A 21,974-nucleotide genomic window follows, 5' to 3' on the forward strand; every position below is an offset into this window, starting at 1 on the left:
TTATCATTAGACCAGGGAAAAATATTGCCATGGATAAAACCGTGCAGTTGGATTATAGAGATATATATTTAATTAGCAGCCTGGTGCTCTCTATCTGCCCGCAGACAGGGGCGAATTTCTTTCTTACCGCAGACCCTTTTGTTTCTGGCTGTTCCGTATAACACACGAGCGCGATAGGGGGTATCGTAGCCGGAGGGTGAACCTCCATATTGTGGACGTGCGTGAAGGGTGCTACCTGAACGCACGCTTGTCTCCATTTCGTTCGACAAAATAGCTTGTCCCCCTCGCTAACGCGACAATGTACTAGCGATTCGAAACGCTTCACCCTTCGTTTTTCCTCTTGCATAAACTGTGCGTAGAAAAACATGTAAGGGATAATCGATGGCTTCTAAAGAAGAAAAGAATTAGACGCTTCTAAAGAACAAGATCCACCTCACCGGATCGGAAAATTTCGTATCGTTAGAATTACAGCGTTTAAGACTCCTTCTTGTCTCGCGTCGCACGTTTTCCAAACGAGCCCTAATTTCGTATGCACACGAGGCAACTAATTAGAGCAGCGGCATGCGTTAGATCGTCGTCAGTTGGTCTGACTCCTCGTGGCTCGTCGATTCGCGTCGAAGATCAACGCGATTGATAAATGATTCGCAGGATGCATCGATCGTTAATTAAACCACGCTACCCGTTTCTAATTTGCATACACGCACGAGAAGACGCGCGTGTTAGTATTACGTTATCTCGAAGTTCGAAAGATTCTCCTCGACGCGTCTTACGAAGATTTCCATTACACGTGCGCATTAATTGCTGAGCATCTGATGAGTATAGTTGTTGATCACTGGAAGATAATTAGTTTCTGACGAGTTCCAATTTGTCAAAGAGGATGGTCAGACTGGTAGACTCTGGTTAGACACAATTAGTTTATTGTTTCAACAATGAGCGACAGAGGATCGGTTTATCTGATTGAAACACTCTAGCAAACATGATTAACATTTATGTTTCTACTCGCTTGTCTACATATTTACTTCTATTTTATCTAGCCTGTACAGCTGCAGATGTGGTAACACCGATACGTTATCTGTAATCTGTAATGTAACTAACGGTTTTAGTCACTCGCTGAATTGATATCTAATTTGACTTTTAAATTCGAAAGCAACCAACGAGTACAAAACGTTATAGCAGTTTCTTCTAATTTTTCGCGTACCAAATCAATCGGATAAGAGATTTAAAGCACCGTATCGCGACGCAGTCGACAAGGACGAGCCGTTCAAGCCGAAAGCAAGGATCCTTGAGATCAATGCGAAACATCGAATACATAGTGGAAGGCTGGTACGGGTCACCGCGGCCTCGTGAAACCAGTGAACGATCGTCGAACGAAATCGCGACGCATTCAGTGGTGCAGAAAACTCCGGTCTCGTCCGAACCAGCGAGACATATCGTGACTTTGTTCCCTGCCCATCGAGGAAGATCCATTCGACCAGGTCGTGCGTTATAACGTCACGACAGGAGGAGACGCTCGGTCCGATCAGGCATCCCTGGCCGATATTTTGCGACTCGTGATGGTCGTTCAACGGACTCGGAACCGGGATACGTCGAATTAATCGAAGGTACGGTCTCGAAATCGTGTCCGACTGGCCGGAGAAACTTGCACGTTCCTGGAAGATAAATTATTTGATCGCGCGACAGGTTTAATGGATCGTCGGAATTTTTCGTCTCGATAAGCTTGGAACGATTTCCGCTTGTAATTCCGCCGGAAGGAGGCCAATCGAAATTTTCGAGCGGTGTAATTCAACGGGACAACGATTCGAACGATTCGAACGATTCGAACGATCGATGATTATATTCTCGTTCAGAAGAGGTAAGAATTAATGGTAAACGCGAAGGAGTGTTTTTTTGTAATTTACGAAACGAAATAGACAATTCTGACTTATTGTACACGTTGCATTCGAGGAGATACGATATCGCATGGGAAAGTATGCTCGGTCAAGCAGAGCTTTTCAAGTCGAGAAATCGGCAGGACGGAAATCATTATGCATTCCGCGCTCGTCGCGACGAGGGAACGCTGAAACATAAGTATCGAGGAGGAAGATAAAAATGTATTAGAGACGTATATCTGGGAAAGAAAAAAGGCATGTTTCGCGAACAGGGAACAGAGCGCGCGTAGTAGAAAAAGCCAGAAAACGAGGACGCACGAAGAGATTTCTCAAAAGAATCCATATACCCGGTTTTATTCGCGAAAGCCACGATGAGCTCATGTCCCATTGGTTTCTATGACAAAGGATTCTGTTCTGTTTGTACAGTTCTTCGCAAAACTATCAGATTCCTCAAAAAATTCTCTAGTTTCTTGCGTCAGTGAAAGAAAAGACTTTTGCAAAATAACTTTCGGTGGTACATACCTCTCGAGTATCGACCAGAGTACCAGAGTTCCCACGTCACTTTTTTACCTCTACGGAAGATTCGTTTCCTCGGTAACGTATTTGCTGCAAGACAACTGGACCGATTTCGACCAACCGATGACCAAAATTGGAAAATAGTTGCACGTCTCGAACGGAAGCAATTATTTCGCGCGAAAGTCTCATGAAGTACGTGCGACGACTGGGAAAGAAGATCCGCGTGGACGTAACCGTGGCTGGTATTGTGTTTCTCTTCGAGTTTTCTTTTCTTTATTCCCGTTAGACTGGTGTACTTCAAAGGGCAACGCCGGAGCTCTGAAATATTTACAAATTCCTTGGCTGAAACTTCGCCATGTTCCAAAACAAAGGAACGATACAGTCTAACTTTGTACACCGTTCGCTTCTTCCGTCTACCAACTTGCCCCTCGTCTATCTGTATATATAACAGGGACAAAGAGTTTGCGAATTTCTCGGGACGATCGACCACCGGGACTTGGTTGAACGAGTTTAGTTTGGTCGACGCTGGATGCACATTCTTTGTCTGTCCTCCGTTCGCGGCTAGTCGGGTCAATATTGAACGGTCCGGTATTCGTGGATATTCTAGAGATACATAGAAGAAAACGCAAGATTTCAATAAACGTCTCCAGCTGATGCGGTAGCGTGAGCAAACACGTGACGTGGTTTCGTGCAAATACACCAGCCGATTAAATATAAACGAGAGAGTGTTTGATAAAATCTTCAGCCGACCGATATACTTGCAAACTAACTCTTCCCATATCTTTCTGCATGTTGCATTAGCTTATTTCGTACTCCTGGCATTTGCTTGCTCTTCCTTTGACCATCCGGACGTGATTTCAGTTACATATAAAACGGTACGCGGCTGGCAATTAAAGTTACTAGATTTTTACCGTAAAAGAATTTTTAATCTAGTACATTTCGATAGGAGACCATGCGATTTATCTACGAAGCCGATGTATCAGTTGTCGGAGAAATCTCAGACTTGTTCTACTGATTTCTATCAGTATTGAATGTTGAATTATGCATGGGATTTTTTTCACGTGGTTACGCTACAAAGACTTGGCATAAACCATTGGGTTTATTTTAATAGAAGCACACCGAGTTGAAACATTCACCGATAACATTGCCTATTCCACCGGACGGTTATAAAGTAGTTAAGCCCGTTGGTGTGATTTATGGTCGACACAGCAAATCTCATTTCGCTGCAGCTTTTTCCTTTTCCATCTCTCTCTTTTTTCCTCCGTTTGTTTTATTCTATTCTCATTGCGCCGATACGAGCGATGCACGAGCCAAGTTGGCGAGCAACGGCTACCACCGAGGGAGCTTAATTTGGTAGCCCGGATAGATTATCAATCATTAAACAATTTTCCCAAGCGAGCTCGCGAAATCGTAGGTGAATACCTCGGTGAAACGTGGCCATTAATCTTTCGGGCGGTCGCGCGCGAAATAAAAACGTTTCTTCTCGCGTCGCTGGGACACGCGAGCTTTCACGAATCCGTGTTTCACGCTGGCAAATCTAGCCGAGATCTAACACTTCTCGAATGATCCAAGAATTTATACGAATTTAGTTTCATAAAATCTTAGGATCGAACGCTGCCGTCCAAGGCTACCAGGACCGTATTTAGTTCAAGGCTGAATTTTTAATAACCTTTAGCAAGCTCGCAACAAAGTTATCACGAGACAACCAATCCATTAGACAGGAGCTGTTACGAAAGCAAAGGTTCAGAATAGCTCGTTTCGAAGTTGATGCTGAATTATACCGTCGTTTGTCGTCAGTCATGGTACGCCATGAACCCGGTCTGACCCGTTATTTCTGATCGCGAATAATGGAGAGGCTGTCTGTCTTCGTTACGGCTCGAATTAGCTCAAAGTGGAGAAAGAACGAATGGTCGGGCAATGGACGCAGTAGAAACGGTCGACGCGTTGTCAGACGCACGAACCTCGTCATCGTTCACGTGCACGGTGACACGAACAGCTTCATTCGTCCTTTGTTCAATCTCGTTCGACGCAATTAACAACGAATAAGGACGAACGGAATACGTTTCGATGGGATTTCTAAGAGATCGCTGACGTAACTCCGTTTTATACGACGAATACTCCTTAAGATGCTTGCGCGTTTCGTTTCATTCCACTGAATTGTTTCGTTGAAACGATAAAAGAAAGGGGGTGCAAAAATACGAATACCAAGAATACAGGATTTCGTGGCTTCGAACTCGGTGAAAACAAAGAGGCTCGGAATAATATTTGATCGAGCTCTTTTCGAGCTTTCTATCCACGTTTTCTTCTTTCCTGTTCGTTAAGAGAAGCTTTCTCTGATCGATGTTCCGTCCCTCCACTCCGCCGGCTTTCGATTCCCACTGTGTCGCTTATGATTTATTCATAACAACCCCGAGCATCTCCGGAGGTTACGCGATACGTTAAATGTTTGTAAATATTCATCGTAAACTATCCGTTCTCTATTTTTTTGCTTTCGCTCTTCACTTTTTTTTTTTTTTTTTTTTTTTTTTTTTTTTTTTAATTTTTTGTTACGTGTTTCCCGGGTATTCGTATCGCGTTTGTTACCCGGCCATTGAGGCGAGGAAATTATTCGCGAACATTAAAACCGCCCCGGGGAGTACGGGCGGAGGACGCGACTACAAGGATCAATTAAATATTCAACAACGCCGTACTTCAGTTCTCGTGACCCAGAAACGTGCAATCGACGTGGCCGATTACGAGCAGACAACTTGTACCTTTTTCCCCTTTTTTACCCTTTGTACTCGAACTTGTTTTTCATAAATTTTTCAACAACTCAAAGCTTTTCTTTTTTGGTGTATTACAGGGTGTTTAAAAAAAAAAACGAAATTAATTGTTTCATTTTTTCATTTGACAGGAGTTAGAAATTAGAAACCAGAAATTAGAAATTATACACGACAGCCACGTTTCGCGTACGGTACGCACAAGGGATGGTTCAAGAGCAAAGGGTTAAATCGAGTCGCCGGTGGCAAAATGTAGTCGTTTGTTCTCTCCGTAGGTTTTTCCCGGCGAAAATCGACGCCCGTAGGCGAAACCAGGCTTATTTTTAATTACCCTCACGACGAAACAAGACAACGAGGACGAAAAGAAAAATTAGCGGAACGGTATGAGAAACGTGTGGCTAGTTGTAATCTTGCAAAAGTCCGCGAATTACGTTTTTTAATTCCCACAGTCTCCCCGATTATGTCATGAGATACCGTCTCGTATCTGCTTTAATTTTTATTTGCGTTTCCTGAGAGACTTTCCTGCTACGCTGCTGCTCGTACTCCGAAAACAAGCATTATTCATAGCCCGTACATCCTCATCCTTTGCTCGTTTTTCAAGAATTTCTTTGCGTCCGCTGGAAACGGAATGCAAAAAGAAAAAAACACGACAATCGAGGGCGAGCAGCGATTCTAATTATCAAATATCTATGATTATTTCCTAATACTATTCGAATTTTTTGCGGAAAATAATTGTTATACTTTTGCACCGTAGTCATTTTACAAAGGTGTATAATGTTTATATGAAATATTCTAAAAATGATTCTTGATACCTACTTCACTCTGTAAAGGATCTGAATCGAAATTTTATGAAAATCAGAAACGAGGGAAGTGTAACATCGTTCACCCCCGTTGAAAGATTGTAAACAGTATAATAATGACTGTTCTTATTACCATCCGGCACAAGGGAAGTTTCACGAAAACTTGGCAGTGTTAGCTGGTGGTTCAGCGAGCAGTCTAATTAGCAATGCTAACGAAAGTTGGCGAAATAATGAAGGCCGAAATCCGTATCGAATTAAGTGCTGTCGGATGCGCGAACGCGTTATGAGTATCAGCAGGATGGTCGAGAATTTCGTTTGAATCCCCAGAATATACGATCGACCGTCTCTATCTCTCAGCCTTTTTCACCCATTTTCTTTCTCTCTCTCTCTCTCTCTCTCCCCCCATTTCTGTCTCTGTCTCTTTTTCTCGTCGTTTCGACGAACACGACGTCAGCCAGCGGAAGGAACAAGAAATTAATACTAGTGGCCACTAAGCAAAATTGTGCGCGGTATTACCCTCTTTAAAAGGTACGCTGATTAAGAGCACCCTCAACCTACTTAACTCTTTTTAGCCCCGAAGGGAATAAAATAATCGTGAAATTAAACTCGCGATGACTGGGGCTCATTGAAAGTTAAATCTGTGCTGCGACGAGTTAGAGAAGGGCAATCGTGTAACATGGCAGAACGTTCTTCTCTTTTATCTTTTTTTTTTTTCTCTTCTTTTTCGCGGTCCTTTCGATGCTTTTCTTCCTCTTTTCGAGCCGCGAGTTTCATTGACGCCGCTCGCTTTTTACGCTTCTCGGCTCCTACGATCTCGTAGCATCCGACGAAGAAGAACCTACGATGAAAACAAAGTTTCTCGCGAGGCCGTTGAGTGCTCGCCGCGTACCGCTTTATTGTTCGCATAAATAAATATCGTATGGATAATAGAAGTGCCTAGACATCGTCTATAATGGAACCTATTTATCTCGCGTTTCTTTCGAGCCCCTTGTCATCGAACGGTTCTTTCGCTCTGCCGCCGGTACGGCTTTTTGTTCTTTCGGCTTTTTTGCACCGATCACCAACCCTGACTGGATGTGTTAATCTATTACGCGACGACAGGATTAGGTGCGGCATCCTGTTATCCCTTCTTTTTCCATCAAAAGGGGTGAAAAAAGCACCCTATCGAACCGCAAATTAAGATCGAATTCCGATTTGTCGTTCCTGAAATCACTGGGACTGATCGATTTTTCTAATTTTCTACACGTTCTTCCAAATCTTTCTTCGATCGCTTTGAAAAACAAAAGGAAATTCACAGTGTAAATGACATTCGATGTTATCCTTCACTCGTCCCGTCAAACAAGGTTATCGATAGTCTGATTATTCCACTGGCAAACGTAAAGACGTTATTGTCTTATCCATCGTTGTTTGGATACAACCTGGACGAAATTCCTTCATCCTTCACCCACTTTGTTCAGTGTGCTCAGTTGGTTGTCAAGCTCGTTAAATATCTTGAAAACCGCTGAAACCGCGGATCGATTGGGCCACGAACGTTAGCGATGCTCGAGGGGCTACGAGGGGCAGGGAAATCGAATCGATTCGTTCATTCGGAAAAAAGATGAAAAACGAAGTTAATTGAATGATGTGCTTATTTGGGCAACGTGCCTGTAGTTGAATAAATAGAGGTAATTTTGGCTGAAAAGAGTAATATGGAACGATAAAATGTAGTAAATAATGGATGCTCGTTTATTGAACGTGTATAGAAATTGGATCTGAAAATTTAGCTGCCTGAAAATTTGAAAATGACTATTCGGGAGGTCAGTTATTAAAAGCGTGACAGTTAACGTGTTAAACAGACGAGGAAGATGGAGTGATGAATTTCTTAGGGATGATTGGTAACACGTGTCGATTGTCATCAATAAGGAGTCTGACGTAAGGAATTTGTCGCCCTAATCCGGTTGGAAATCGTTAACGGGACATGCGACATAGCGCAGGATATGGGCACCGTATGGCGTCCCCTTCAGCCGTGGCTGGTAATTAATTGAAGATTAATCGAATTAGCGCGAATTATCGCGGCCTTAGTGGTCCGAGTTGGCGTTGCGATCGAAACGTCAATCGTAGAAAGGACATCGAGCCACTTTGATGGTCGTTAATCCATTCGGTTCGCGCCTCGCTAGCCTCGATACTCCTCGATTATGTCGCAACGACCGGCAACGATGCTAGACGTTGCTGTTCAAACGAGATAACCGATTCATTCGTCCAGCCGTTTTCAACGATAAAGTAATTTACGAGGCAAATGGAGGCGTGGATCGTAATGGAATAACGATGGCCCGGTTACGATAATGGAGTTTAGTGTAATACAAATGGTCGGGCAGACGTTGTAACGAGCGAACACGCGGCCGTTTAAACGGCCAGACGAGGAATAATGCTGGACGCGCGATAATTTTATACATCGCGGAAGTATTTCATATTTCCGGCTCTGAATAAGGAAACGCCACCACGAAGAACGTCCGTTCTTTCTGTTTCGTTTCACAAGGCGTCGCGTTAAATTTTCATCCCGCTAAAAGAATTACTCCTGACGAGACGTAGCTCTGTTTCTATTCAGCCTCGCGTTTATTAAAATCACAGAAAGACGGTGTAATTATCCCGAGACAGTTTCCTCGGGCTATACAAAAAAAAAAAAAAGAAAAAAAAACATGGAAGAAGCGGGAAGGTATCTTTCGTGTTTTTCTTTTCTTTTTCTTTTTTTTTTTTTTTTTTACGTTTTTGCGTTTCATTTTCTTTTTCCATTTGTTCTACACATACCCACTAGTGTACACATTGTGCCTCACATGTGCACGTATCGTACGGTAATCTCGCATGAATCATTTCCCTCGCGGATGAGGCAGAACGGTAATAGACAATCTCCATTTTTTGTCGCGCTCCCATTTTTCCCCGAATCCTCGGACGCAGCTAACCGGGAAACGCGTTCGACTGTTATTTTTTTCGGCGAGAAAATTTATACGGCCGCGAGTCGAGATGGCAGCTCGCGAGCGTAATGAGGAAATATCGTTTCACGATATCGATCCGCGCGGCGAAAGGTCAACCCTAGAAGGGGTTGCCGGCTGACAAACCCTCCACAGGCACACCGTGTGTGGGCGAACACACGAGCGCGCACCCCTCTTTGCACAGCGTAGCGTCTCGCCGCGTCGCTGCCGTACGCCGATACGACCGCCTCTGTCACGGATATTTTGATTCTCGTAATGAGACAGCCTTGGTGATTAACGCGAAAGCTCCGTTGACAAGTGCTCGTTCGGAGACCGTACGCTCCACCGTTACTCGTTCCCCTCTTTCCCGCCGATTCTCGCACTAGACGCCGCGCCGTCGTCGTTTAAATATGAATTAACCGATCGATCGGTCGTTCTGTTCGGTCTGCGGCTTCCAGGAAAAAATTCACCAATTCGTGGGGCTAACCGAGTTGTATGAAAATTCAACACAATTCCAGATCCAATATTTAAAATTATTTCTGGCCGGACTAGGGATCGTCGAACTCAATGCTTCCAATTCTCATTTTCATAAGTTTCAACACGAGCTCCATATTAAAACGTCTTCCGAATTACCTGCCAGTATTAGTCCCTATAGTATCAAGAAATTTCTCCAGACACATCTCCCCAACGAAATAATCCATAACGCTCTACTGGACATCTTCGTGCAGCAGCTCTAAGTGTCTAACCTATCCCAGCTCTCCTCAGAATGATCACTCTATCGTGGCACAAATATTGAATTTACATGGTCGTCTCGTTTCTGCATTGCAGATATATACGCTCTAGGGATGCGAACCGTGACCGTGTACATATTGTACATACGTATGTACGTACGTTGGTATGGGGAGCGCGTACGTAGAGACAGAAACGCATACAGAGACAGAATCAGCAGAGTTGAGTACAACGTTTACTGCCTCTTTGCCACGAGCTCTCGCCATCTCGTTGCATCAACTCGTGTCTGATGAAATCTGATTCCCAGAACGAATTCCCGGCCATTGGTACGATTTAATTCCATCGTAAAGCGTCCTCGACCAGCCGACGACCCTTCCTTGTGTAACCACAGCTGTAATATTACGCTGCGTCGATACTTTTCCGATAACGACCTCGTTCGTTTAACAATGCGAGTTTTCCACGAATTCGTACAGTCGCCGTGTTAATTCGTACAACACCAGATGGAAAAATCGATGGGTCGGATTGTTAGATTAGAGTTGAAAGTTTACCTAACGACTTCTCTGCGAATTGAACAATCTAACCTTCCTCTATTTCCGCTCGCCATTCGAACACACTGCGATTGTCTACGGTAATTTGGAATATTAAACTTGGCGAGGAGAAATCTACCAATGGTTCCGATCCTTCTTCGATAGCTCCGTACTTTCACGGCAAACAATGAACATCCTGGATCGAACATGGAAATTTTTCGATGGATACCCGGTCCACGAGTTCACGATCTTAAATCACAGCGTGTAACCGGACAACCGAGTGTTCCCTTATTGTGAAGCGACCAACCTACTGTCACGTTGCACTAGTCCGACATTGTATGTGTCCTGTGCGCTGGTTTTCTCGTTTTCCTGGGACGCCACTCGCTTTCGAACGTGGCTACGGAAAAGAAGAGCCGGAACCAGCGAATGGGATGTTTTCTCGTGCATAAAAGGGTACACGTAACGCGCTTAAGCTCTCGACATGCTCACGAAATTCCGGCCAGGCCATTGTCCAGTGTCTTTCGAGACGTCTTGTCAAGTATCTCGCTTCGATGGAAACGACCCTTCGGATAAACCATGGGATTTGGCTGTTGCTCGTGATTTAGTTGTACGAACGCGAAGATAAATTGTAGCTAGTCGGTGTAGATGAATTGTAGGAAATTTCGAAGAGTTATGATTGTCTGTTAACAAGGCGAGCTTTAGCGGCAGCTTCTCAAACCATTTAACATTTCCTCGAGTTCTCCCCACAAGCTTTACCCTATGCTAATTTCTACGTAAGGGCCCGAGGGTAATTCTTGAAAGGGCAAACTAAAGCTGTCCCATCCGCAAACACAACACAGTCGATACAGCGGTGTGTCCTCCGATGAAGCACGGAGCAACCCTTAACCCTTGTCGTTTTCTGTAAAATCAGCAGCAGCAAAAGGGAAGGTATCATTAAGAAAGGAATTCGAGCGTGAATCGGAACACGGTCGATCGTCGACGAGAACAGTGCGAACAGAGGGAAAGAGAGACAGAAAGATAGCAGAGCGAGAAAAGTCAATAAAAGGAACGCGGTCGCGGCGCCATGTTTCGGAACGCACGAAACTCTCCGGCTAAACATCGTTTTCTCGACACGGGTTCTTTTTATGGTACTAATTTGTAGCATGAGGTTACGTCGCGAGGGAGAAAATCGAGACCGAGCCTTTCAACTCCCGACCACGTTTCCCTGGCGAGCGTGTAAACGTTACCCCCGTATCGTATCATCGGTTCTAACGGAAACAAAGTTCGTTCACGGTCTAGGACGAGGCTGGGTTTCGGGGTTCTTGCGATGTTTATGGATTCCATAAAAATAGTTCGCAGCCGGTGAAACTGATGCCGAGTCTCACGCCCAGTTTGTACAACAGTCGTTGCTTAAATAAACAACGGACGGACTGGTGGATGTGAAACATAGAGCGGTGGATGGCGTAAGGTATCGCGCCACTTCCGGTGCAGTTGCAACGCGCCAGCCTCTGAAGTAGTCACATGATGTTCACACGTGTGGTGATCACCTATGACCGGGAACGTTGCAGTTCATTTTATTAAACCCCGCTGGTCACACGTGTATTTAGTAAATATTTCAAGCGTGAAATGTAACGGTTGAAACGAACGTCTTTCGAGTGAAACGAAAAGTTCAAATTTTGACGGATCATTGTCTCGTTCCGCGTCTCGAGGTACCCGTTTCGCTGTTCGTATTTCTCGTGCAGGCACACGCGTCAGTTTAGCATTGTTGCTCGCGTATGCAACGATGGTCCACACACGGCAGTGTTCATTGTTGTGTGAGCACACAATGCGTCCCCGTTGCAACAGCTAGCTGCATCTAGCCGAGCCAGGTTAGCCAGGGCCAGAGGCTTAACAATTTTCGTGGCCCCCTGAATACTGATACGAACAAACACGCTCCGGGAAAACTGTTACGCGATAACAAATCAATTTCCCGGCTACGCGTGCACCTTGGGGATGCGAATCGAAAGAAAATCGACATAGAACGACATCCTCTATTAGGGAAATTCATAGAAAAAATGGTGTTTTTGTGACAAGAATTTTGGATTGCCGGATTACTGATTTATGCTTTTATGCCATTCAGCGTAGCAGATAAATTTCCGAGCTGGAAATAAACGAAGATTTAAAGTACAAGCTTGCTGTAGAACGAAAGAAGAAATCGATAAAGTAGCGTACCATTTACGTGTTGAAAGGCTGACACTAATACGTCAAGATTTGTAATAAAAATTCCTAGGAAATCCGGATAAAACACCGGCAGCAAGATCCAACCTACTTTCCTTTCGCTTTTTACAGGTCCGTTCAAAAAGCTCGCCAGCTAATAGATATTTAATCGAAATCCGTCGAAGCGATTATAGATTATCCGTTGGAGGAGGTGGAGCTGTTGGCTCGATAAAAATGATATGTTCGAGTCGGTTCAACCCACTCGAAAGGTTTTTTCGCGCGTCAGCTGGTCGACGTTGATCGCCTCTCGCGCAAACCTGCAACCGGAAGCCCAGGAAAAGTTAAGAAAGTACTAATGGCTTCGTTAATGCCGAACAATCTGTCCGGGAATAGAGCTGGAATTTTCAGTTTCATCGTGGTAACTTGATCTCTCTCGGCTGGTCCATTCTAGGCACGGTTTAACGATAAGTCCGACACGGTTTCTCGAAGCCAATCAAAAATTAGACGATGCAACTGGAATGTGGCGGTCGAGGGAGACTGGTCGGAAGAAGAGATAAACGGGCTGTTGCGATTGCACGGGCTGTATGCTTTGGCAAATTTATTCATCGGATTATTCAAATTGAAAGGCGTATAGGGGAGGGATATTGCGGTTTCGTAGTTATCGGCGCTCGACGAACCGAGGGCGTAGCAAAACAACGACCACCGGAGAGAAGGGAGTATTCCCATCGTGTCTCTTTCGAAGGGACCATTTATCCTGATTAACACGTTACCTTCCATGGTGGCTGCCATTGTTCAGTGCTACAATTCAATTCGATTAATTTTCTAAAAGCTTTTAAATCCTTTTCATCCAACTTGCGAACAATCATGCGTTGTACTCGTAATTGGGTCAAGCTATAGCTCTGAAACGGTGGAAGATATACAGGACACATTTTAGTCAATAAATTTGTCCGATAGACGATATCTTCGGTTTCAACATTATACGGCAATCGAAGTGGGAGGAGTCGAGTGCCAGGATCGGTTGTATTCGCGCGTACACGCAGGCTGATCGTTTCCAGAAACCCCGTCCTCTCGGGACTCGTATCTTTGGTTACAGGCCGAGCAATGACAAATTGATCAGAGGCTGAATGTCTCGGCTTGACTCTCCGACCACGCAGACCGTGTTTCAAACGACTTTGGCTCCGATCATAACCCTGGTACATTCGATTTTCACCCGTCAGACGCAGCCTCGCTTGAATTTTTCCAGCCGTAATACACGTGGATGTTGTTCGAGCCACGGGCTTACATAATTTCCGCGACGAGAGTGGCATTCTCCGACGGTAGAACGTGCCGGGAACTCGATTAAGCCCCTTCTCGACGAGCCTTTTTATCCGGTTCCCTCGTCAACATTTCGATGACGCGCGTAAGCAGCCGCGCGACAAACGAGTGCGTTTGTTCGACGCCGTCCCTGCGTCGCGCTGATAATTGCCGCGGCATTCAGGTGTAATTGTTCGGATGAGCAGCTGCCAATTAATTATCGCGAGTCTCCTCTGTGTGGTACCGTTTTATCGGCGGAACATGATCTACGGCCGTACAGTTACGCGATAGCTCAATTGGTGGTTGTGCAACGACAGTGAGAGGAAAAGGGAGAAAGGAGGATAGAGCGCATTGATAAAGTATACTACTTTATCATTGTGAAATACTGTGATAGAAAAATAGTATATTTGGATAAACGATCGGCATAGTAATAACGAGAGAAACAAGCATAATCACGCGGGATTTCAGCGCGTTAACTTAACGATTTAAAAAAAAAAATCAGACGTATGCAATACAGTTGACGATAGATTGTATTTGGACGAAACTAAAATTCAGCCTTGAGTTTTTGCAAACCCAACCACTGAAGCGTCCCATTAGCCTCGTTGCATGTAGCATCGAAACTTTTAATTACCTTTCAGCCATTCGTTGTATAAAGGCTAACGAATATTTTCCTCCGTACCTTTTTTTTTTCAGCAGTATACGGGATTTTTTAACGACTCGTCGATCCATTCGTTTCGATCGAGCCGCGATTATGCCGGTATTCGTGAACATAACGAACGACTGTATCGGGACAACGGAATCGCATGGCGACCGGTAATGGTTAAAAATCATTGATTTGCGAGGCATCGTTCCATAGATTGGATCGTCGATGGCACGGCCGTTCGTACGCGGAAAAATACCGGCGAGCGAGCGATAAATTTCTGAAATTTTTGCTGCCGATGATTATTTATCGCGGCATACCGGGGGCTACAACGTAATTCCTGAATTATAATGTCAGACTGGTTAAATAACAAACAAAGCCCCTGTTGACATTCGCGTCTGATCGAAAATAATTAAACGTATCAATCGTGAGATGAACTGGTTACACAGAGCTGGCTGTCGTTCGAAAAATTGAAATTTCTCTCGTATCTCGTTAACAGACTATTTCGCAGCTTGCAAGCTGAATCGCTCGGTATGAGCTACGTGGTTATTTCCGCGCGAAAATGGGAGCTTGGCAGAAAAATATCGCTCGCAATTTAACGGAATCCAACTTCGCCCGCATCTTCTCCCCTCTTTGTTGTCTTCGAACGCGATCGCTTGCACCTCCTCCTTATCCTACCTGTTCTCGTCGTATTCGCATGCAACTCGGAGAATCCTTCTCTCGTGGAAGAAGCGTTGCCGTTCGGTATTTTCATTTCCCACGGAAACGAGGGAAGAGCCCGGAGAACGGCGTTAAAGTGGCGCCTATCGATTCGAGCCGCAAAGCCGCAAAGCCGCAGCCGATCCAGGCATTTGTCAACGACGACAGGAAACGTGGCCCACATAGGATGCGTTGCGCAGAGCACGACGAGGTGGGCGCAACGAAAGCGGGCACAAGCGCAATTATTATTACGCCCCATTACGCGGTAGGCTGGTATTGAAACGATTCGGTCGCCAGTCCGACCAGCCGAGGTTATTATCCTATTGAGCTCGTAAGACCCAGCAGGCCACGCGATGTCGTACGATCGTCTTACGACATCCCACCCTTATGCCGCCAGCGATGCAATGGACCACCGACTTGTCCAACTTTCCGTCGCTAAGAAACACGAGCGCTACGTGTAACGAGCGGAATGCTTTTCATACGGTGCGTGCGTGCCACGTTTTCGCGCGCACTGAGAACAAAAGGGGGCAAATTACGGACAAGTTGATGCACGGTGTGCAAGGATGAAATGCTCGACCATCTTCTGCACGTTCAACGAGCAATTTATGCCGATTTAAGCGTAGCAGAGCGATAAATGGAGTAAAGGAGAATGAGTGGAGCGGTGTGTTTCGTTTAGAGTTAGAAATGAAATTTTTCTCTTTCCAATTAATTCAAATGATACGTATTAAACTCGGTCCCATCTCTATTTTTCTACCGAAGTCTATCGATAAGTCTACTTAACGAACACTAGACTTACACATGGCAACTGTTGGAATCTGATCGAAAGTTCTATATGAACTCTGATGACTAGCGAGCGGTATGGTCATAAATCTTTTCATCGAGACAAGCGGACAGGCGGTACAGACGCGACGTGGAACGATTCGAACGTCAGCCAGACGAATGAAAGTTAATTGAGAGGTCGATGGAACGATTAAGCGGACCACTCGTCGCCTGACTGTTGCGTTTCTCGTTCGAACGCAAACTCGTTTGAAAAGGCGGAACAGGGAGAAGAGAATCGAGGAGTTTTCTACGTTACGGCAATCTCGTTGACCGATCCGTTCGATTACGCGAACGAGGAAGCGCAACCAGATATGGTTCGTTATGAAGAATTTCAATATCGATCACGTCGCCCCGGGCCACAGACATAATTGTCGCAGCAACGAACGGAGTTGATCGAGTTTTATTAAAGTATTTCTCGATCGTTTAGCGTTGACCCTCCTCTTCGTCGTTCCCTCGCAAGATCGTCCACTCTTTGTCCTCGTAAAACGTCTCCGACGTAATAATTGCAACGTATTTTTTCGCTGCAACGACGAAACAGTATTACTCTCGTAAAAAAAGGGAGGAGAAAACAAACAGGATGGAAAAAGAAGAAAAGCAGGACCCTTGCACCGCTCTGTTCATAATGGTGGCATCACGTGCGCTAGCAGCTGTAACGTCGCTCTACAACGCAATAATAAATTACTAGTACACCGGCTATAGTTTTATCGTCCCATTTACGGCGACGAGCTCTCTCGGGCCTAGGTTCTCGTTTCCGAATCCGATGGGACTATAAAGATAAATAAGTACGGCTCGAAGGTAAAACGGTGTGTACAACCGTCTGCGAGATCGTTAAACAAGCTTCAAACGTTCGGGCCGGTGGTTGGTGGAAAAAGGAGAGGAAGAAAGCGGGGGTGAAGAAAGTTAAATAACGAACTCGACGGGCCAACCTCCGTTGCTTTTAACGACAACCGACCGAGAGAATATTATTGCCACGCTATAAGTGCGTTACGAGCGTCGCCGTTATTAGTGCCGCCTTTATATCACCTTTGGATCCGTAAGTCGATTGTTCACCTCCTCTCGATCCGATTCGAGTGATAATTTACGAGCACCTAGTCTTTCGCGAGCTACGCGCAAATATTGTCAAGTTTTAAAGGCACGAGTGATTCCTGACAACGAGAGTTAAATTTACGACACGAAACATATTACGCGGGTTACGAAGTTGTCGACTTTTAATCGTTCATTCGCGGTCGTTAACCGCTTCGTTATGGGCTGCTCTATTTTCCTTTCCAACCACAACTGACTACCCCTATTTGTTCTACTTAACCATTTGACTGCTGCTGGTTGAAGCTGCGATTCGTTTGACGTTCAAGCTTTATCCCTGGAACGAGAGGAATCGTTCTTTGATCCATCGCATCGTAGTAGGAAAACATGGAATTTTACAGTCCATGTTTTATTAATGAATGTACGCGAACGCAAATGGAAATTTATACGTTTAAATGTTAAAATACAGGATTTAATAGAGTTTTCACTAACTGGTTGGACGATTTGATTTTCAGCAGGAGAACAAGGGACGCGACACGATTGACGACGCCGTTTATAATCTGGCTGTCGTTGCTACTGACACTGGGAACCAGGACAACCTCGTCGGCCGCGAACATGACGAACGTGTCACCGGTAGCATCCACAGTGAAGCCAATCACCACCACCGAAGTAGTTTATCAACGATTCGCGATCGAGCCAATGGATCAGACGGCGGTGATTGGCAGCCGAGTGACGCTTCCTTGCCGGGTCCTCGACCAGAAGGGGCCTATACAATGGACAAAGGATGACTTCGGTCTGGGCGCTGTGAGGAATCTCACAGGATACGAGCGTTATGCAATGATCGGCAGCGACGAGGAAGGTGAGTAGAATCGAGAAAATTTTTCTTTTGAACTTGACCCGAATCTTCCAACTACATGTACCTACATATTGAACTTGATCCGAAGTCTAATCACAACTCGTGCCACGTGTTACACTCTAAAAGTTTCCTTTGATAGATGACGCGTTCGTGTCGTTTTTTCCTCGAACCTTTTCACCGGGTCGCTGCTTTTAATCTGGACGCCTCGGTCGACCTCGCGAATTCATTTTCGCGAGCTGTCTGCGAAGAAGAACGGAATAGCGTTCGTGTTTTCCGAGATTCCGTCGCGATGTCTTCGCCGTGTTTAAATTACACCGTGTCCTCGAGAAGAGACACGCTTCTCCGTAGGCATTCGCGAGATTGCTTTCCTCTTTACGCGGTACACCTAACACGGCGAACAAGACGGTACAGTGATATTGGGAAATACTTAAATACGTCAACGAACAGGAGATGGTAAACAAATTGGAAATAGAAATGGCCGTGTATTTTCTCTAACTTCCTTTTCTTCTTTTTTCCAAGCAAGCTTATTTATTATTGCTTTAAATTAAAGCTTATTTCCGTGAAATGCAACGTTGAAAATTTCCGTTTTCGTTTCCTGGGATCTTATAAGAAAATATATTCCTCTTAAATTTTAATAAAATATCGGACCTCGCTAGTTGGATCCTGAATTATATTGATATTTCAACCCTTCGAGCCTCGAGCAATGAATTCACCTCGGAATCTCGACAGAAATAACGACGGGTAACAAACTAACCCTGTGAATCGACTACGAATGAAATAGACAGCAGAAACTTGGGTATAATCGATCGGCAGGGGCGCGTTTAGGGGTGCAAAAGTTAAAAAGAGAAACCAACTGCACCCTCCATCAATCGCATTCAGTGTCAGACAGGGAATAGATATCCAACTCGATGACCGGGAACAGACGTGCCGGGGCTAAAGGGTTGAACATATTTTCAGACTGGAAATCGAATGAATCTCGATGGAGTCTCGGTCGCGTTTCACCGACAGCGCTATTTCCTTCACGCTTATTCTTCCTCTTTTTTTCGCAGTAGCCATCGGCGGCACGCAGCTGCGATACAGGTTGGCCAGTTTACGCGGGTCGAATTCAATTTCCTGCGACCACCTATTGATTTCCTTCGCTTTTTTCCCCTTTTCTTGTTGCGTCGTCGGACAGAAAAATAGAGGAACAACAGCGGAAACAGCGACGCGACGAAATATTTTATGTCGCTATGCGATACGTTGCAATTCCCCGCGTCGCGTCGCGTCGACGGAACAGTTACGAAAACAACAAGAAAAAGAAGAAAAAGGTAAACAAGGAAAATGGAGGGGTAAAAATTCAAATGGCACCCCTTCAAGCGTTGTTTAGGAAAACGGTGCGTTCGCGAGCTGAAAGTTCGAGGCGGGAAAAGTCGCGGAAAGCCGATAACGTGGTCGTATTAACGTGGGACGCGAGCGGGCAAGTTAAATTGCCTTTCTAACGAGTTCCGAAAAATGTGTGCCTCGCTTACGTAACATTTGCTCGTCCGTGTCCGACCGTTTACCTCTCTCCTCTCCTTTCCTCCTCGGACGTTTGCTTCTTCGTCGAAAAGCAGGGAGAACTCCTACGGAATTAACGACGATTCACCGAGGAAACTTTCCTCTTTCATCGGAGGGGGTTGGAGATCGGTGAAATCGAGGCAAGGTAGCCCCATTCGGGAATGTTTTTCGGGGGCCGATACCGCTGGAATTCACACGCCGTTCGCCAACAAGGATGAACCGGTCGGCCATTTATTCGATTACCTGCCAATTAACCGACGCGCGTACCGCAAAGAATTCCTTTGGCAACGCGAAACAGGCAATCTAATCGATTCGCAGCCGCAGGTTATTTTCGGTCGCACGCCCCGTTGCGGCTGCCAGATTTACCAATTTCTCCGTGACTAACACGCGCCCACCATACTGCGCTATCACTATCACGATAATAATATCATCATAGGTGGAATCCAATTTGAAAACATCCAAGTACCAAAAGTTAGCAAATCGAATCGATGTATTTCCTCGAAAACTCGGCAACAAAATGCTGCTAGCTGTATCCGTGGTTTATCCATTGAAAAATTTTCTCGCGCCGCCGCTTTAATAAACCCTCGCGGACCATACGGTTTTGGGTACACACGTATCAGCAGGTTTGGCTGGCTTTTACCGGCTGCACGCGGCTCGGCTTTTCCTTTTATTTGCTCCGGGCGGGAAAGCGACGCGAACCCGAGCGTTTCGCGCGATGAGGATTAAGCCGACAGCCGATTCTGCGATACACCGTGTACCAAATCGACTATCGATATTATATGGATACCCCTCGTGCGACCTCTCACGTACTCGCACACGATCCCACCGTCGCGAAATGCGAGCGAAAGCCGTATCCAGCACGGCATGCAACGGACCGAGCAGCACTCCTAACAATCACGACGCCCCAGGGCGATAAGATTCGAGCGGGCATGAGGCAATTTAAGCCAACGGCCCCTTCATACATACAGGGTGTACCAGCTAACTCTATTACCCATACCTATTCCGTTTACTTTTCGAGAACGTTTGCTCGGCAAAACTTGCGTGCCTCCTACTAGCTTGCCTACCTTCAGCTTGGAGAACACTTTCCTCTTTAAACGCTGTCGATGCTTCAAGTATTCAGGTCGACCTTTTCGTCGAATCGAGCGTACTACCAGTTTCGAGATTTCACTTCTCCGAGATCGTTCAGTCCCAAGGACTTGAGGGAATTTGGTCACCGTGTGCGATTGTATGCTGGTTCGTGTGTGGCGAACGCGAATAGAGCCTGATGATTATCGCCTAGGTATTAGCATAAGAATTTAAACGATCGATGTTGAATTTAAAAGCGCTTGAAATCGTGGGTCGTTGAACTCTTTAAAATAGAAAAAAAGAAACGGAGGTGACAACTGTATTTTTAAAGTGATTTCGTCCGCAAAAGAGAGTCGATTTAGAATTAAATGGATTATCTTTCTTCTCAGTCAGTGCTCAGGGGCATCGTGTTACTCTATTTCTATGAAATTATAACAATCTCGGTGCGTTTGTAGCTCGCGAAAGGGGCGCATAACAAATGAAACAGACACGAGTGTTGCGTGTGTTAGTAGTTGGCGAACTCTCGACGACAACCTTTAACTCCATTGAGGTGCATTGCTCGAAGCTGACGTCCACTTTCGGACCAGCATAGTTTCTACCGTTTAATTCCCCTTAATTCCGCCGGGATTAATTAATTTAGAAGCGTTTCGTTGCAATGCCGGAAGAATCGTCGAGTTTCGCTACTCCGAATTCCCGATGGAAACAGCCGAGAGCCCGGAATCAACCGTAAATTGTGGCGTGTATCGTTTGTTTTCTCAAACTAACAACCCCACGAGTTCGACGCCCGATTCCGTTTCCGGGAATGTTCAAGTCCCAAGGACGCTTTGACCACGGCACGGGGTCGAAACTACATAAAACAGCCGTAAATCAACCGGACAGGGAGTAGAAAATAAGAAAAGTAGAAAAATTCGTGTTCGAACTTTACAAGAATAAGGTTCTTCGATGGGAGTCGATTCTTTCGCAAATCGTTCGGTACATCGATCGGATTGTTTTCGATGCCGATTTTCGCGAGTTCTCATCAAACTCGATACGCGGGAACAAATATTTTCCCGGGGTTTCGGCGTGTTTGCGATTTACTCCCGGCAAACAAATCTTCCGCGCCAAAGTATCGAGAGGACCTAGCTGCCGGGGAGGATACAAACGATTCGAAGAAGACGAAACAGTGGAAAAGTCGGAGGAAAGCGAGATCTTGTCTCGAGCGAAATGATCTCAATCAGGAACACTTAAGTACGCAAACATCGTCTGGAAACCGATGGCGGAGCTGCAGTTCCCGTTTCCGTCAGCTGGGTCATCTTGCTCGCGGCACCGCTACGCGAACAATGGAGTTTGAACCGTCGTTACGCTCGAGTTACTCTCAATTTGCGCGGTCGTGCAGATTGGTAAACAGGTGCAGTCGTACGCGAAGCAAAGCGAAACGACGACCAGAACAGAAACTTGAACTGGAAGTTGAACGAGCCTGTCGACGCGATCGCAACGTATCGATGTAAATCGAATCTTGTCGAGGCGAGGCCTAGGTGAGGCGAAGCAAAAGAGAGATAGCAACGAGGGGAATGTAGCCTCGGATCTCAGCTTCATTCGGCTGCTCGCAGCTGGTGTCATGTACGTGTCTCTGCTTTTAATCGACGGATTCGCACGTATCCGTCGCGTCGACCGACATTGCCTGCAAAGTCTTTAAAAGGACGCCGTATGTAGCACGGCCGCTACGGAGCCGCGACTAACTTTAAATT

General features: G+C 45.6%; 1 protein-coding gene across 3 annotated transcripts in view; it reads left to right on the plus strand.

Moving 5' to 3' along the window:
- The window catches only part of LOC114878534 (irregular chiasm C-roughest protein-like), a 138,980-nt gene that overhangs the window by 87,367 nt on the left and 29,639 nt on the right, over positions 1 to 21,974 (plus strand). For all 3 annotated transcript variants that reach the window (XM_029192448.2, XM_029192449.2, XM_029192450.2), the window contains one exon: positions 17,306 to 17,649. In XM_029192448.2, coding sequence (XP_029048281.1) covers positions 17,306 to 17,649 — 344 coding nt within the window. The remainder of the gene's footprint in view (positions 1 to 17,305; positions 17,650 to 21,974) is intronic.

The sequence above is a fragment of the Osmia bicornis genome, chromosome 1, assembly GCF_907164935.1.
Source record: "Osmia bicornis bicornis chromosome 1, iOsmBic2.1, whole genome shotgun sequence".
NCBI classification, from domain to species: Eukaryota; Metazoa; Arthropoda; class Insecta; order Hymenoptera; family Megachilidae; genus Osmia; species Osmia bicornis.